The sequence below is a fragment of the Aethalodelphis obliquidens genome, unplaced genomic scaffold (genome assembly GCF_003676395.1).
Source record: "Aethalodelphis obliquidens isolate GAN/ISIS:26980383/991018 unplaced genomic scaffold, ASM367639v1 scaffold121, whole genome shotgun sequence".
Lineage (NCBI taxonomy): Eukaryota > Metazoa > Chordata > Mammalia > Artiodactyla > Delphinidae > Aethalodelphis > Aethalodelphis obliquidens.
In genome coordinates, this window is record NW_020838065.1 from 917,043 (window position 1) to 932,615 (window position 15,573).

The following is a 15,573-nucleotide window of genomic DNA, read 5'->3' on the forward strand; positions in this document are numbered from 1 at the left end:
GGCATGAGGCCTGACACAGAGCTGGTGCTCAGTATTTGTAGTCTAAATGAGTAAATACCACTGATGAGCTCTGTGATCTCAGGCAAGAAAAATCTCTCTCCTCCTCCTCTGATACCACTGTCCCCCTTGTTCACTGCACTACAGCCATACTGTCCTTTTTCCTGTTCCTCCTATTACAGCAAGCTCAGTCCTGCCTCAGAGCCTCTGCTATTTCCTCTGCCTGGAACACTCTTCCCCAGCTCTTTGCATGGCCATCCCCTTCTCATCAGTCAGGTCTTAGGTCAAATTGTCATTTCTTCAGAGGCTTTCTCTTACCACCCTGACTAATGTTCCTCCCCTATCATTCACCCAATATATATTCCTGTTTTATTTTCTCCTCCTGTTGACTTGTTTATTACACTCTCCTTCACTAGAATAAAAAACACTCTACTAGAGATTCTCTGTCTGTCTTGTTTACCACTGTATTCCAATGCCTAAGACAACATCTAGCTCATAGAAAACTCTCAACAAGTGTTTGAATAACTGAGGTTGGAATAACTTAATATCAAAAGTTTCATTCATTCAACAAATGTTTTGTATGTACCTATGAGGATTCAGGCTCTATATCAATGTGCTGGGGATTCAGCTGAGAACAAAACAGACAAAAATTCCTGTTTTCTTGGGGCTTGCCTTCCAGTGGGGAAACAAACAATAAACAAGATAAAAAGCAAAGTACATACTATATCTGATAATAAGTGTTAAGGAGAAAAAAATAAATAAAGCAGTAAAGGAGGATATGAAGTGTGTTTGGAGGGGCGTACAGAAATGCGAGACTGAGCCATGAGGCTATATGGGAGAAATACATTCCAGAAGGCCAGGGTAACTGGGACAGGAATGAAGGGATTGGAGGCTAACAAAATAGAGGATGACGTCAGGGAGGTTAAGAGAAGTCAGATTGTATAGGGCCCTGTTGGCTAACCCAAGGACTTTGTCTTTTACAAAGAGTAAGATAGGGGACCTCCCTGGTGGCGCAGTGGTTAAGAATCCGCCTGCTAATGCAGGGTACATGGGTTCGATCCCTGGTCCAGGGAGATCCCACATGCCACAGAGCAACTAAGCCCTTTGTGCCACAACTACTGAGCCGGCACTCTAGAGCTGGTGAGCCACAACTACTGAGCCCACATGCCACAACTACTGAAGCCCACACGGCTAGAGCCCATTCTCCACAACAAGAGAAGCCACCGAGGGCTTCCCTGGTGGCGCAGTGGTTAAGAATCCACCTGCCAATGCAGGGGACACGGGTCTGCGCCCTGGTCCGGGAAGATCCCACATTGCTGCGGAGCAACTAAGCCTATGCGCCACAACTACTGAGCCTGCACTCTACAGCCCACGAGCCACAACTACTGAAGCCCACGTGCCTAAAGCCCGTGCTCTGCAACGAGAGGCCACCTCAATGAGAAGCCCACGCACCGCAACGAAGAGTAGCCCCCCGCTCGCCACAACTAGAGAAAGCCCACGTGCAGCAACAAAGACCCAACGCACACAACAATAAATAAATTTAAAAAAAAAAGAGTAAGATGGTAAAGTTTTGGAGAATCTGAGCACCGGGGTGTCATGATATGGCCTGTTATAAGAGGATCGCTGGGGCCACTGTTTTGGGAATACCTTAAAGGTAAGCGAAGAGACCAGTAAGGATGCTACAATAACCACAGCCAAGACATAGTGGCTCCGGAAGACTGGGGAAGGAGCAGGTGCGGGGTTGGAAGATTAAATTTTGGCTTTTGACAGTTACTTTGGAGTGGAGTTTAGGGCGAGGTCTAGGCTGGGGGTCAGCATCTGGAACTCAAATGGCAACAAATGTTGCCCTGCTAGTGAAATGAAGAAGATATTCCCACATAACAGAGCCTTCATGCGAAAGAAGTGAGGTGTCAAATGCTGACCGGAGCAAGGTGAGAACCCTGAGCCAAGGACTGCACGAGCCTGTCCCGGAGGGAGGGGTATGCGGTGGAACCTGCGACCGACTTCCGAATCCACTGCACAAGCTCCGAAATCCCAGCAGCGTCGACGAAAAAGAACGGCCAGGGTCAGAACCGCAACGCAGCCTGCAGTACTCAAACCTCGCGAGATTTGTTGGCCGGGCAAAGCCATCCTCCCACCCACATCTCGCGAGACCAAGGTTCATGAGCGGCTATAGCCGGTTAGGGTTTGTGGGGAAGATGGAGTATTCCGCGTTGGGCACCGCGGAGGCTGCGGACAGCGGCGCGGCCCGGCCGTACAACAACTCGGAGGAGCGGGAGGGCCGGGAACCCGACGGGCTGCGCTTCGACCGCGAGAGGGCGCGCCGCCTCTGGGAAGCAGTGTCCGGGGCCCAACCAGTGGGGAGGGAGGAAGGTGAGTCCGGGGACTTCAGAGGCAGGAAGACACTCGCCCGCCTGCTCCTTTCGCGGAGAGTGGCGGAAGCGCGGGGCGGGGACGCGGACCAGCCCCCGGGTCTACGGTCACACCCTCTGGCGCCCGGCCCGCCCCCCTGGCGTGATGCGCCCCGGGACTCCCTGACTCGTGCACCTCACCAAGACCTGGGCGCGTTGTGCCAGCTCCCCTGAAAATCCAGGCTGTACGCCACAAGAAGCGCGCGCAAATGGTCAAGGGCCTTCTCACGCTGTGGCCGCGTGGTTCTTTACCCCGCCTTCCTCACCCGCGAGAGCTTACTTCTTCCTAAACTTGAGGACTGGAATCCTCCGGGCGTGCCGTCCACGCCGTTTCGGAGACCCTCAGAACCTTCCCCGCCAGCCTCGTAACCCCTTCACCATCCCAGTCTCCAGGTTCCCCCCCCCCTAGTGTCTCTTGCCTCCCTTCTTTCATGCCCCACACTTCCGAGGGCTCTAGAAGGCCTTCTCCATACCTCAGTGTGCCTCCTGAACTTGGAGACTGAGCCCTGGCTTACCCCTGTTTCTTGGTGTCACCTGTTTCCACCACTTGAATCCCTTTTCTAATATGGGAGCCAGGAGCCCGGGAGCCTGGCCGGGTATACTATGGCTCCAGCTTTTTGTATCCCACGCTTGACCCAAGGTTGTGGAGAACAGGATATACAAGTCTCTCTAGGGGGGCACTTCTGGGCTGAAGCTTCCCAGCTTGTTCTGCACTTGACCTAGCCCTGGGTAAGATGGAGATAGAAAGAGGAGGATGGAAAGAGCTGCTCTGACCCCGTTTTGTGACCCCCTTCACAGTCCTTAGCAGAGCTAGCTGCTTAACTCTAACCCAGAAGTACACAAACTGGGCTTTTGTGCTGATCCTGTCAGGTAATCTGCAGGGAAGTCAGATTTCTCTAAAGGTTTGTTTGCTTGCTGAGCAGACTAATCTTGGAAAGTTAATATGTTGCTTGTGAACTGATTGTCCTGGGATAAAATGGAATTTTTGACCACATCCAAGGAAGATATGTTTAAATTTGGGGTGGTATACATACCTATACCCTGGTGTATATTTCTCCAATTTAAAAACTAGTCTAGTCTGACTCCTAAATTAATAAGAGGCTCCTATCCCCCTCACCCCCATACTTTCAAACTTGTTTGGCACAAAGTTGCCTCTCCTCCACCCTCCACCGCCTGCAATTTTCCTTTCATTAATTTGACCAACATTCACTGATGCCTGCTCTGTTCCCAGGATTGGCTGGGCATCAGAGCTACAGAGTTGAGAATAATACTGGCCTTGCCCTGGAGGGGCTTGTAGTCTAATCCAGGAAGCAGACACCAAGACAGTTGCAGTATAATGTAGTGGGTGCAGTGAAGTGGGAAGTCTAAGAGTTGAGGGTACACAAAGAGGAAGCGCCCTTTGTCCTCAGGGGATACAGAAGGCATGCCTTGGACATTGAAGCAGAGAACACAGCAGCTGTGCTCTGGGAAGTGAACTGTTTATGTGTGTATGAATGCCCACAGTCATTTAGAACCCAGTTCACTTCCCTGCTCTCCTCACTTTGTCCAATAATTTATTTGAGGTCTAGGTAGATACCTAAAACACCGAGTCCTACTCACCTTGGTTTTTTATTTTCTCTTAGTTATAATTTTTGTTTTCTCATTGAGTTATAATTTACATACCATAAAATTCACCCATTGTAACTGTAAAATTCAATTAATTGTAGTAAAAGTATAGAGTTGTATAGCCCTAGTCCAGTTTAGAATATTTCCATCACTCCAATTTGTGCTCCTTTACATTAAATCCCCACTCTTACCTCCTGCTCTCGGCAACCACTAATCTGTTTTCTGTCTATAAATTTGCCTTTTCTGGACCTTTCAGTAAATGGAATCCTATAATATATAGTCTTTTCCATTTGGCTTCTCTCACTCAGCATGTTTTTGAGGTTTAGCCAAATTGTAGTGTGTATTAATACGTCATTCCTTTTTATTGCTAAATAGAATTCCATTGTATAAATCTTGTTTTTTTATTCTCTAATAATCTCTGCCTTTTTTTTTTTTTTTTTTTTTGCGGTATGTGGGCCTCTCACTGTTGTGGCCTCTCCCATTGCGGAGCACAGGCTCCGGATGCGCAGGCTAAGCAGCCGTGGCTCACAGGCCTAGCCGCTCCGCGGCATGTGGGATCTTCCCGGACTGGGGCACGAACCCATGTCCCCTGCATCGGCAGGCGGACTCTCAACCACTGCGCCACCAGGGAAGCCCAATCTCTGCCTTTTGAGTGGGCTGTTTAAACTATTGACATTTAATTTAGTTGTTGATATGGCTAGACTTATTGTCCCTACTTCATGACCCTATGAAAATCAGCCCTCTATGTCGCATTCTAGATCTCTCAGCCTCTGCCCCATACCTCTTCTGATTGTCTACAATATGGATACAAAATAAATCCTGCCAATCAGATGCCTTCTCGTAAGATTTGGAAGGCAGAAATGCAGTGAAGATCATATTTCTACAGCTATTGTTATTGTCAAGAAAGGTCGTGGAACTATGAGATCTTCTTACATCAGTGTTCCAGCATCCATTCTCCAGCTTCATATGTTAAGAGGCATGTTCAATGACAATGGAAGCTTCTTACTTCCAGCAAGGCTGCAGTGGAGGCCTCAGAGATTATAGCTCACCTGTTGGAACAGTTATGCATTGTTCCTAGAGACACTTCTGGAAGGCTCAACCTAGTACCTTCAGCCTTTCCAATGATTTTCTAAGCATCTAATTTCCTGTATCAAACCTATCCCCTCTGGTAATTGGATTAGAGTTGTATGTGGATATTTGGGAAACAGGGATTCACATTCAGGCCACCTTCTCAGAATTCTGATAATTCATATAAGTTCTTTTTCCCTCTGTGGACCTTAGCTTCCTCCAACCTCATGAATCTCTCACAGATTTTGTGAGTCAGGAATTCAAGAAAGGGTTGGCTGGACAGTTCTGACTCAAGGTCTCTTATGCAGTTGCAGTCAGGTAGTGGCTAGAGCTGAAACAGCAGTGGGATGGAACTTCTGGAGGCTGGCCGGGCATCTCTTTTTTCACATAGTCTCAGGGTCTCTCCATGTGATTTCATGCATGGAATAGTTAAGGCTTCCTCACAGCCTGGAAGAAAATCGCTTACATGGTAGCTGAAGACTTTAAGAGCAAATATTCCCAATTTGGTTCGTTTTTATAATTTCTGTCTTCCATGTGTCTATATGTTGCTTAGTAGTCAACCAGTGATTCAGTAAACACCTGGAGCCAGTAAAGGCCTCGGTTGGATCTGTAGGTAGGTAGGAAATTACATTCAAAGTTCAGGCCATGTTAAAGTCAGCCCTGGCTTTTACTTTCTGTCAGGGCCTTTTGCATCTCTTCTGTGCATGTGTACAACCTCAGAGTTGGCCAGGAGTATGTGGCTAACTTGGGCCCTCTTAGGTCCCTACTGCCACACAGTCTCAACCACAAACATGACACAGCAAAGGCTATAGTGGAGCCTTTGGCCTTTCCTCCTCACCTACCTCTGAGACCATCACTTCCACCAATATTATCACTAGATAGGGGCATTGCCCACCACTCCAAATCAAGTGATTTCCTCTTCCACAGGGAAGCTATTGGTTCTCACATCCTACCTCTTCCTGGTAGAACCTCTGCACTGACTGAGTGTGGGAGGGGATGAGAGCAGTCCCAGATTCCCGCTCTTCTCACCCAAAGTTCAGCAGATGTACAAGCATAAGTGCTTCCCAGATTGTTAAGTGCCTTTGGTCAATTTCCAGGGTACTGAAGGGATTGTTTTTGTCAATTTTGTTCAGTGTTTTAGTTGCCTTGGGTGAAGAGGATCTCCTCACTCTGCTATAGCCAAAGTCCCGCCTCATACTCATTTTATATTCAACTTCACTTCCTCTGCCTGACTTCTAAATTTGGAGGGTCCAAGACTCAGTCCCAGGAGTCTCAATTTGTATCCCCAGCTCTGACCTTTCCCTCAAGCTCTAGGCCTGAATCTCTAGCTGACTACTTGATATCTCTACCCATGTATGTGATAGACCACTCATGTTTAATATAGCCAAAGGAAACGTCTTTAATTTCTCCTCCAAGGCTGTCTTCCTCCAGTTCTCATCTGTTAGTTTCTCAAATTCAAAACCTAGGAGTTATCCTTGAATGCTCTCCTACTTCACCCCCTACATCCAATCAAAGAAATTGGATGTCAGATCTACTTCCAGAACATAATTCCAAATCCATCCACTTTTCTCATCTCCACTGACAACCTGCCTAGTCCACATTTCTTTCATCTATTGCCTAGAAGACTGCAACAGCCTCTTCCCTGTTCTTCCTGTTTCCATTCCTATTCCCATACAATCTGCTGACACAACGAATAGACTAATCTTTTCAAAACATAAGCCATATCTTGTCACCTCTCATTGCACTAAGAATAAAATCTGTAGTTCACACCATGGTTTATGAGGCCTTATACTCATTCCACATGATCTGGTAGGCCTCAAACTCTCTCCAACTTTATTTCCTACCACTATTCTCTCATTCACCATACTCTATCCACACTGTCCTTCTCTTCATTCCTTGCATATGCCAAACTCATCCCTGCCTCAGAGACTTGACACTGTCTCAGGCTGGAACAGTTTCCCCCAGACCTTCTTGTGGCTAACGCCTCCCTAGCATGGTCTTCACTGACTATACTGCCCCAACATTCTCTACCACTTACTTTGTCTGCTTGTTTTCATAATATTTCTCACTCTCTGTCACTATCTTGCTTATTTATTTACTTTGTACTCTCTCTTATTTGTTGACATGACCCCAGCACTAAACCCATTGCTGGCACGTAGAAGGCATTCTGAATACATAATTGTGAACTGTGTGAATGTATTCTCTGAGGCCAAAGATGTGTATTTCATTTATTCAGCAGGTATTCACCAAGCCCCTCCTGTGGGTTAGGGATTTTATTTTTAATTTATTTTATTGAAGTATAGTTGATTTACAATGTGTTAATTTCTGCTGTATAGCAAAGTGATTCAGTTTCATATATATACATACATATACATGTATATTCTTTTTCATATTCTTTTCCATTATGGTTTATCACAGTATATTAAATATACTTCCCTGTGCTATACAGTAGGACCTTGTTGTTTAATCCATTCTATATATGATAGTTTGCATCTACTAATCCCAAACTCCCAATCCATCCCTCTCCCACCTCCCCCTTGGCAATGATGAGTCTGTTCTCTATGTCTGTGAGTCTGTTTCTGTTTTGTAGATAAGTTCATTTGTGTCATATGTTAGATTCCACATGTAAGTGATATATGGTGTTTGTCTTTCTCTTTCTGACTTCACTTAGTATGATAATCTCTAGGTCCATCCGTGTTGCTGCAAATTACATTATTTCATTCTTTTTTATGGCTGAGTAGTATTCCATTGTATATATGTACCACATCTTCTTTATCCATTCATCTATCAATGAACATTTAGGTTGTTTCCATGTCATGGCTATTGTGAATAGTGCTGCTATGAACATAGGGGTGCATGTATCTTTTTGAATTATAGTTTTGGCTGGATATATGCCCAGGAGTGGGATTGCTGGATCACATCGCAACTCTATTTTTAGTTTTTTTTTGGTTTTTTTTGGTTTTTTTTTTTTTGCGGTACATGGGCCTCTCACTGTTGTGGCCTTTCCCGTTGCGGAGCACAGGCTCTGGACGCGCAGGCTCAGTGGCCATGGCTCACGGGCCCAGCCACTCCGCGGCATGTGGGATCTTCCCGAACCGGGACACGAACCCGTGTCCCCTGCATCGGCAGGCGGACTCTCAACCACTGCGCCACCAGGGAAGCCCTATTTTTAGTTTTTTGAGGAACCTCCATACTGTTTTCCACAGTGGCTGCACCAATTTACATTCCCACCAACAGCATAGGAGGGTTCCCTTTTCTCCATACCATCTCCAGCATTTGTTATTTGCAGACTTTTTAGTGATGGCCATTCTGGGTCAGGCATTTTATTAGATACTGGGTATACAAAGTCATAAGTGACGTGGTCCTTGCCCTGTTTAGTCTTTGGGAGTCAGATTCTGAATATCCTTGAAAGGAAACCCCGTCTCCTTTAATAAAACAAAATCCATCATCTCCATGCGAGGAGAGAATGGCTGGATCCTGACTCCTGGGTAGCATTTTCCCTTTATGGGCTTTGCATTCTGAGGAGCCTCTCACCCTCCATTTAAAAAGCTCTGGCCCGGGCTTCCCTGGTGGCGCAGTGGTTGAGAGTCCGCCGGCTGATGCAGGGGACACGGGTTCGTGCCCCGGTCCGGGAAGATCCCACATGCCGCGGAGCGGCTGGGCCCGTGAGCCATGGCAGCTGAGCCTGCGCGTCCGGAGCCTGTGCTCTGCAACGGGAGAGGCCACGACAGTGGGAGGCCCCCAAACCAAAAAAAAAAAAAAAAAAAAGCTCTGGCCCAGATGTGTTCATAGACCCACTTCTGTTGATTTCTCTGAGCACGGCTGAGGCAGCCACAGTCTTTCACAAAAATTTACCAAACACTGTAGGAGAAAAATAGGGAAATAAACAAAAGACCCTCAGGGTCAGAAATATAGCCAGACAACAGCCCTTCTTCCCAAAAGGGCTGGCATAAATAAATAAGCTTTATATCTTGTGGAGTAGGGAGAGGCACCTTAAAAGTTCCCCCCCGGGCTTTCCTGGTGGCGCAGTGGTTGAGAGTCCGCCTGCCGTTGCAGGGGACGCGGGTTCGTGCCCCCGTCCGGGAAGATCCCGCATGGCGTGGAGCGGCTGGGCCCGTGAGCCATGGCCGCTGAGCTTGCGCGTCCGGAGCCTGTGCTCCGCAACGGGAGAGGCCACAGCAGTGAGAGGCCCGCGTACCGCAAAAAAAAAAAAAAAAAAAAGTTCCCCCCCAAGAACCTCCCTCCAGAGAATCTTGCCCACTTTTTGGTCCAGAGTAGAAGATAAAACACATGAATTTGCCAGATTCTACCCCTGCCTCAGATTGTCGATGTCATGATAGAACTCATGCCTTGTGTGAGATTTTACTCCCTCCTCAAAAAGTAAAGCTTTGTTTTCCAGGCCCAACAATTAAGCACAGGTTAATACTATAGATTCCTATGGTGTGGAACTTGTGTGACACATTAGGTAATTTTTTTTTTGGCTGCATTGGGTCTTTGTTGCTGTGAGCAGGCTTTCTCTGGTTGCGGCGAGTGGTGGCTACTCTTCATTGCAGTGCACGGGCTTCTCATTGCGGTGACTCCTCTTGTTGCGCAACACAGGCTCTAAGCGTGCAGGCTTCAGTAGTTGTGGCTCGTGGGCTCAGTAGTTGGGGTGCATGGGCTTAGTTGCTCCGTGGCATGTGGGATCTTCCTAGACCAGGGCTCGAACCTGTGTCCCGTGCACTGGCAGGCGGATTCTTAACCACTGCGCCACCAGGGAAGTCCCTTCTCACTGTTCTTGATCTGATTTTGAAATATCTAAAATTACCTAACGGAATTCCATTTTGGCTGGCTCAGCTTTAACCTTGTTCCCAGAAGCATGTTTTCCCTTCCCGTCTTCCTCCACATGAAAGCGAAGGTTCTCCAGCAGGATGACAGACCCAGCAGCTAGGTCAGCACAAGCTTTCTAGTCCTGCAAGAACAAAACATCCTTGCCCAGCAGAGATTTGAGTTCTACAGCAACTGGCTGCAGGGAGTACTTGTCAGGCATGGGGACACCATCAGTCCAGCCCAGATGGCTCATAAGAACAACTGACTTGGCTCCAGTGTCCAAGCAGAATTTGATGCTTGGAACGGCAGCCTTGATCCTCTGGTTGTTTGTTATCTTGTTGTTCTTCCTAGGAACATTGAAGTCCACTCTCATGATGACCCGCTACCCCTTCACGTCCAGCTTGTCCAGAGTCAGCTTGTTAGAAAGTGACATCTTGGCAATTCAGTGGCAACAAGAGGCCGGGGGAAGAGACTGGGGCAGTGACAGCAGCAGAGACTGTGTTTGCCACTTTCTTAATGTTCTTTTTAGAGAGAACTGCAAGCCTCTCACACCAGTATCTGGCTAGAATTGTTTCATTTTTATTGTATTTATTTTTATTGGTATTTACTTAAGTTTATAATTTAAAGATTCCTTTTTAAAAGAATTTACTTAGTAAAGAAAGTTGGCATAGGGACTTCCCTGGCGGTCCAGTGGCTAAGACTCCACGCTTCCACTGCAGGGGGCTTGGGTTCCATCCCTGGTCGGGGAACTAAGATCCCACATGCCATGTGGCACAGCCAAAAATAACTAAATAAATAATAATAATCATTTAGAAAGAAAGATAGAAAGTTGGCGTACATAAAAGTATAAAGTAAGTTACAGGTGAGGTGGCACGAGAATATAGCGTGAGTCATGAAAGCAGTAGGGCAGGGGTGGCTGAGGTTTGCCGATTTAATAGTATGGCATTCCATTACTCAGTTCATGTGTTTGAGGCAAGGTTCAAAGACAGTGCTGTTGAGGCAGGTTTTTAACTCAAAGATTTTTTATTTTCCTCTCTGTAGTGGAACACATGATCCAGAAGAACCAGTGTCTCTTCACCAGCACCCAGTGTAAGGTTTGCTGCGCCTTGCTAATTTCTGAGTCCCAGAAGCTGGCACACTACCAGGTATGCCCTTGTACCTTTAGTACTGCTTTATTTTTCCAGACCCAGTGTCAAACCCCCACTTCTCCCTGGCTTGTGCAGTGAATTCCTTTTTAGCCACCCAGGTGTTGCCTCCATGCATGTTGGCTGTGACTTGAAGATTGACTTAATTTTTCTGAGTCTCATTTCTTCCATCCAAATCAGGATCATTATACTTACATGTTCCCATGCAGCTTGGTACAGTAGAAAGTACATGCTTTGGCTTTAAATAGACCTGTGTTTGAATCACATCTCCGCTACTCATCTTGGGCAAGAAACCTCACTATCTTCAGCCTCAGTTTCCTCATCTATAAGATTGAGATGATGATAATTTTCTCATAAATTATTGTGATGATTAGATTTGACAGCATTTAAGTACTTTATACAGAGTAGGAACTCAATAAACTAGGTTTCTTCCCCCACCCTCTCCTCCTCAAAAGTGTCTGTGAGGATGAATCAGATGAAAATCTAGTGTTTTTGAGTGCCTTAGATATGAAATGGCATTTAGCTATCTTTGATCTTTTTCCTGGGTTCTTGCAGAGCAAAAAACATGCCAACAAAGTGAAGAGATACCTAGCAATCCATGGAATGGAGACATTAAAGGGGGACACGAAGAAGCTAGACTCAGATCAGGTAATACAGCTGCCATGTTGAGACTGCTCACTTCCTGATGAAGCCAGCAGGCAGGTTGGTGTGGTGGAAAGAACATGGGCTTTGAGTCAGACTGACTTGGCTACAAATCCTGGCCCTGTTCTGTGATTTGTGATTTGGGCAAGTCTTATTACTTCTCTGATCTGTGATTTGGGCAAGTCTTATTACTTCTCTGAGCCTTGATTTCTTCCTCTATAATAATGAGGATGCTAATGTCAACTACCTTTCAGGATTTTTCCAAACTAAAATGAAGGAAGGTTTATTAAAGCACCCAACACAGAGCCTGGCACATAGTAGGGGCTCAGTAAATGGAGCCATTGTCAGTGGTTTGTTAGAGTAGGACAGCTGTCCATTCCCTACTCAAGAAGAGAAAGTGGAAGAAAGCCAGGTTGCTTGCTTTCTTGAGATCTGGGGGAAAGAGCTGAGTTCAATACTTGAATATTTGGAATAAACAAGTGGAATAAACACTTTTCCAGCATGTTTGCTTTTTGCCTTAGAAATACTGTGAGAATTATGCTGAAACAACCCCAGTGCCTCAGGTGTACCATTATTTTTGTTCCATAGCAGGCTGTGCAAATGTCATGGGATGAAAAGTCAGCAGACTAGGGCCCAATACTAACTCTACAACTTAATGGTTGGGTGACTTTGGACAAGTCACTTAACCTCTCTGTACTTCACCCATAAAATGGAGATAATAGTTCCTACCTCTTAAGGGTATTGTGAGGTAAAATTCCAATTCCTAGTGGATGCTCAGTGAGTAAGAGCTTACACTACAAACTGTGCCTCCCTGTCATAGGGACCACAGGTTTGCAAGGGCCTTGCTTATCCCTTCTCCAAATTCACTGGCTCATCCCCTGGTTGCCCTTCTTGTGATTTAGAATCCAGAAAGACAAGATCAACTCTGTGACCCTGGGCAAGTCACTTCACCTCTTTATATCTCTGATCCTTCTACTCTCGGAGTGGCCCAGTAGTTCTAATGAGATCGTGGGCCCCTCCCCGTCCAACAAAGAGTTATCCAACCCAAAATGACAATAGTACCAAGGTTGAAAAATGCTATATTAGAATGAATACTGTATTCAGAAATCAGACATAAGAGAGAGGCTGGGAACTCTTAATATAGACTTGAAGTACATTGTTTTCTAGCCTAATCATAATCATGAAATTAAACCCAATGATCTGCTTGTTCATCAAACCCTGAACATCTGCTGTGTGCCAGACTCCAGCAGAGTGCTAAGGATAGGAAACAAAGATGAATCCAACAGTCTTTGCCCAAATGTTGCACTTTAGTTCACAGAAAAGTCTCCTAAGCTGTGACACTGTCAGTTTAGGGTGACAAGCGAGTGGTATGATAGAGGTCTATTTAATGCACTCCAGGAGTACAGAGGAAGAACAAGATTAGTTCTTCCTTCCTGGAATAATCACACAAAGTGGCTTGATAATTGTTTACTGAGTAATTTTCTTGAGTAAAAGTCTCTCAGAAGAGGTAATATTTAATCTGGGCCTTGAAGGCTAAGCAGACATATGCCAGGCAGTAAAGAAAGGAAGATCATTCTAGGCAGCAGGAATGGCCCAAGTAAAACAAGGAAGTAGCAGAGAACAAAATGGGGAATGGTGAGTAGAGCATGGGATGAAGTAGCTGGAAAAGAATCCAGAAAGGTAGGTTGGGGTTAGTGTGTGAAGGGGGCCTTGAATGCTCATTCTCCTATGGGCAGTGGGGAACCAGTGAAGATTTTCTGGCCGGGCAGTGGCGTGATCAGACCTGTGTTCTTTCTCCTAACCAGAAGAGCAGCAGAAGCAAAGACAAGAACCAGTGCTGCCCCATCTGTAACATGACCTTTTCCTCCCCTGTCGTGGCCCAGTCGCACTACCTGGGGAAGACCCACGCAAAGAACTTAAAGCTGAAGCAGCAATCCACTAAGGTGGAAGGTACTGGTTTTCCTGAGTGGTGCTATGTATCGGGACCCCTCCCGTCCTCAAGGCACCAATGCCAGGTGCTCCCAGAAATGCTCACTGGGGCCACAGACTTGAAGAGGTTGAACTGCTTTTGAGAGCCCTTAAAAATATCAAAGTAGACCCAGCTTCAGTGAAATGCATCCTCGGAGTTGTACTCACCTAACCTCCCTTTCTTTGGTTACATCAGTTTTTCTCTATAGAAGCTTCTTAGCCCTGAGCTTTTGTCCTTAAAAATAATTATAAGTCAGGAGTGCCAGAGTCCTCCAGGCTATGCACACCAGGAGAGCATTCCATCTCCTACCTCTCTCACTTAGATTTTTCCCTCCTAGCGTCCACCTGCCCTGTTGCCATGCATTCCAAGTTAAAAGCTAAATCCGTGTCTTTTTCGTGTGCTCAGGTTATGCCCTGCTCACTTTAATCCTCAAAGCTGCCTGTTCTCCTCAAGACAGGGACTTGCCTTTCGAAGCTGAATACTTCAGTGCTGCCACTACTGCCCAGCAAACTGTATTTGCAACTGCCATGAATTCATTCCCAGTGCAGTGACTTCTAAAATAGCCCCCTTTATCTTGTCACCACTGGGGCTCAGCCTTCACTTTCATCTCATTAACTAATGACTTTCTGGGATTTTAAACCTCTGCTAACTGCAATTAGTCAAAACTGAAAGTTCTTTGATCTTTATTTTATTTTTTTCTTGGTAATTTTTGCTTCTGTCTTTATTTTGGACCAAGAAGTAGACTATAATATCTATAATACTTGTCCTTTTTTGAATTGCTGTATTATAAAAACAAGACAGTGATGTTTTGGAAGACTTTGAAGAGAGGGTAAAAAAATCACTCATAATTATACTCTCTTATTATACCCCAATCTAGTATTCCTGCTATGAAACAAGAGATAAAGTCATGGATGCCCAAGTTTAAATCCTGCCACTGCTATTTACCATCTGTATGACTGAACTTCTTTGTGCCTGAGTTTTCTCACCTATAAAATGTTGATAATACTACTTCATAGGTTTTGAGGATGAAATAAGGTATACAAGGAACCTAGGATGTAATAAATGCTCAGTAAAGGACAGTTCTCTTTTTTTTTGGCCAAGTGGCCTGCAGGATCTTAGTTCCCCGACCAAGGATTGAACCCAGGCCCTGGTAGTGAAAGTGCCAAGTCCTAATCACTGGACTGCCAGGGAATTCCCGACAGTTCCTATTGTTAGTATTATCACCATCATCAAGATAGCCAGTGAATGGAATCCCCACATAAAATGCAGTAGTTGATCAGGCATCCACCACCTGGAGCGTGTCACTGGCTTTGCTTATGGTTTGTTCATCATTAAGTTATACTAGTACTAATTGCTTTTGTTTAAAGTCAGTGTTGGTACCATTTATGGTACCAAAAAGATTAAACATTAGACCAAGGGAAATTAGCTTAAGAACAGAACTTTATATGGTCACTTATCTTTAGGTTTATATGAGCTTAACTTTCTATAAATGGGAAAATTCCCTGGAATATGCCTGGTCCAAAGATTCCATATTCAAGGGTTTATGTTTTGTATTTACTTTTGGCCCTTGCCACATAACAGGTATGTTTTTATATAGTTATAATCATAGTGCATGTACCATTTGTATCCTGCTTTAACTTTTGATTTTGTAGTTTAAGCACATTTCCATGTTATTACATGAGTTTACAAATATATTTCTGAAATTAAACATTTTTCTAATGTAAAAGTAATACAAGCATGTTGTAGAAAATATGGAAAATATAGATAAATGGAAAGAAAAATACTCATAATTTTACCATTCAAAGATAACCACTGTTAACATTTTGGAGTACTGTTTCTCCTATAATCTTTTGTTATGTGTATGTGTGTATATCTGTGCGTATATGTGTTTTATGTATGTCTAGATTATGTATATAAACGTAAAATA

At 45.1% G+C, this 15,573-nt stretch overlaps 1 protein-coding gene across 4 annotated transcripts in view; it reads left to right on the forward strand.

Moving 5' to 3' along the window:
• The first annotated feature begins 2,161 nt into the window (after nucleotides 1-2,161).
• The window catches only part of ZNF346 (zinc finger protein 346), a 29,734-nt gene continuing 16,322 nt past the window's right edge, over nucleotides 2,162-15,573 (forward strand). For 2 of the 4 annotated variants that reach the window (XR_003431062.1, XM_027098194.1), the window contains exons 1-4: nucleotides 2,167-2,370; nucleotides 10,932-11,035; nucleotides 11,591-11,683; nucleotides 13,483-13,627. Coding sequence is in view for 3 of the 4 variants with exons in the window: in XM_027098194.1 (XP_026953995.1) it covers nucleotides 2,196-2,370; nucleotides 10,932-11,035; nucleotides 11,591-11,683; nucleotides 13,483-13,627 (517 nt within the window). In the remaining variant the exon portion in view is untranslated. Of the gene's footprint in view, nucleotides 2,371-10,931; nucleotides 11,036-11,590; nucleotides 11,684-13,482; nucleotides 13,628-15,573 lie in introns of all 4 variants that reach the window. The other 2 variants (XM_027098195.1, XM_027098196.1) reach the window with 2 other exon arrangements.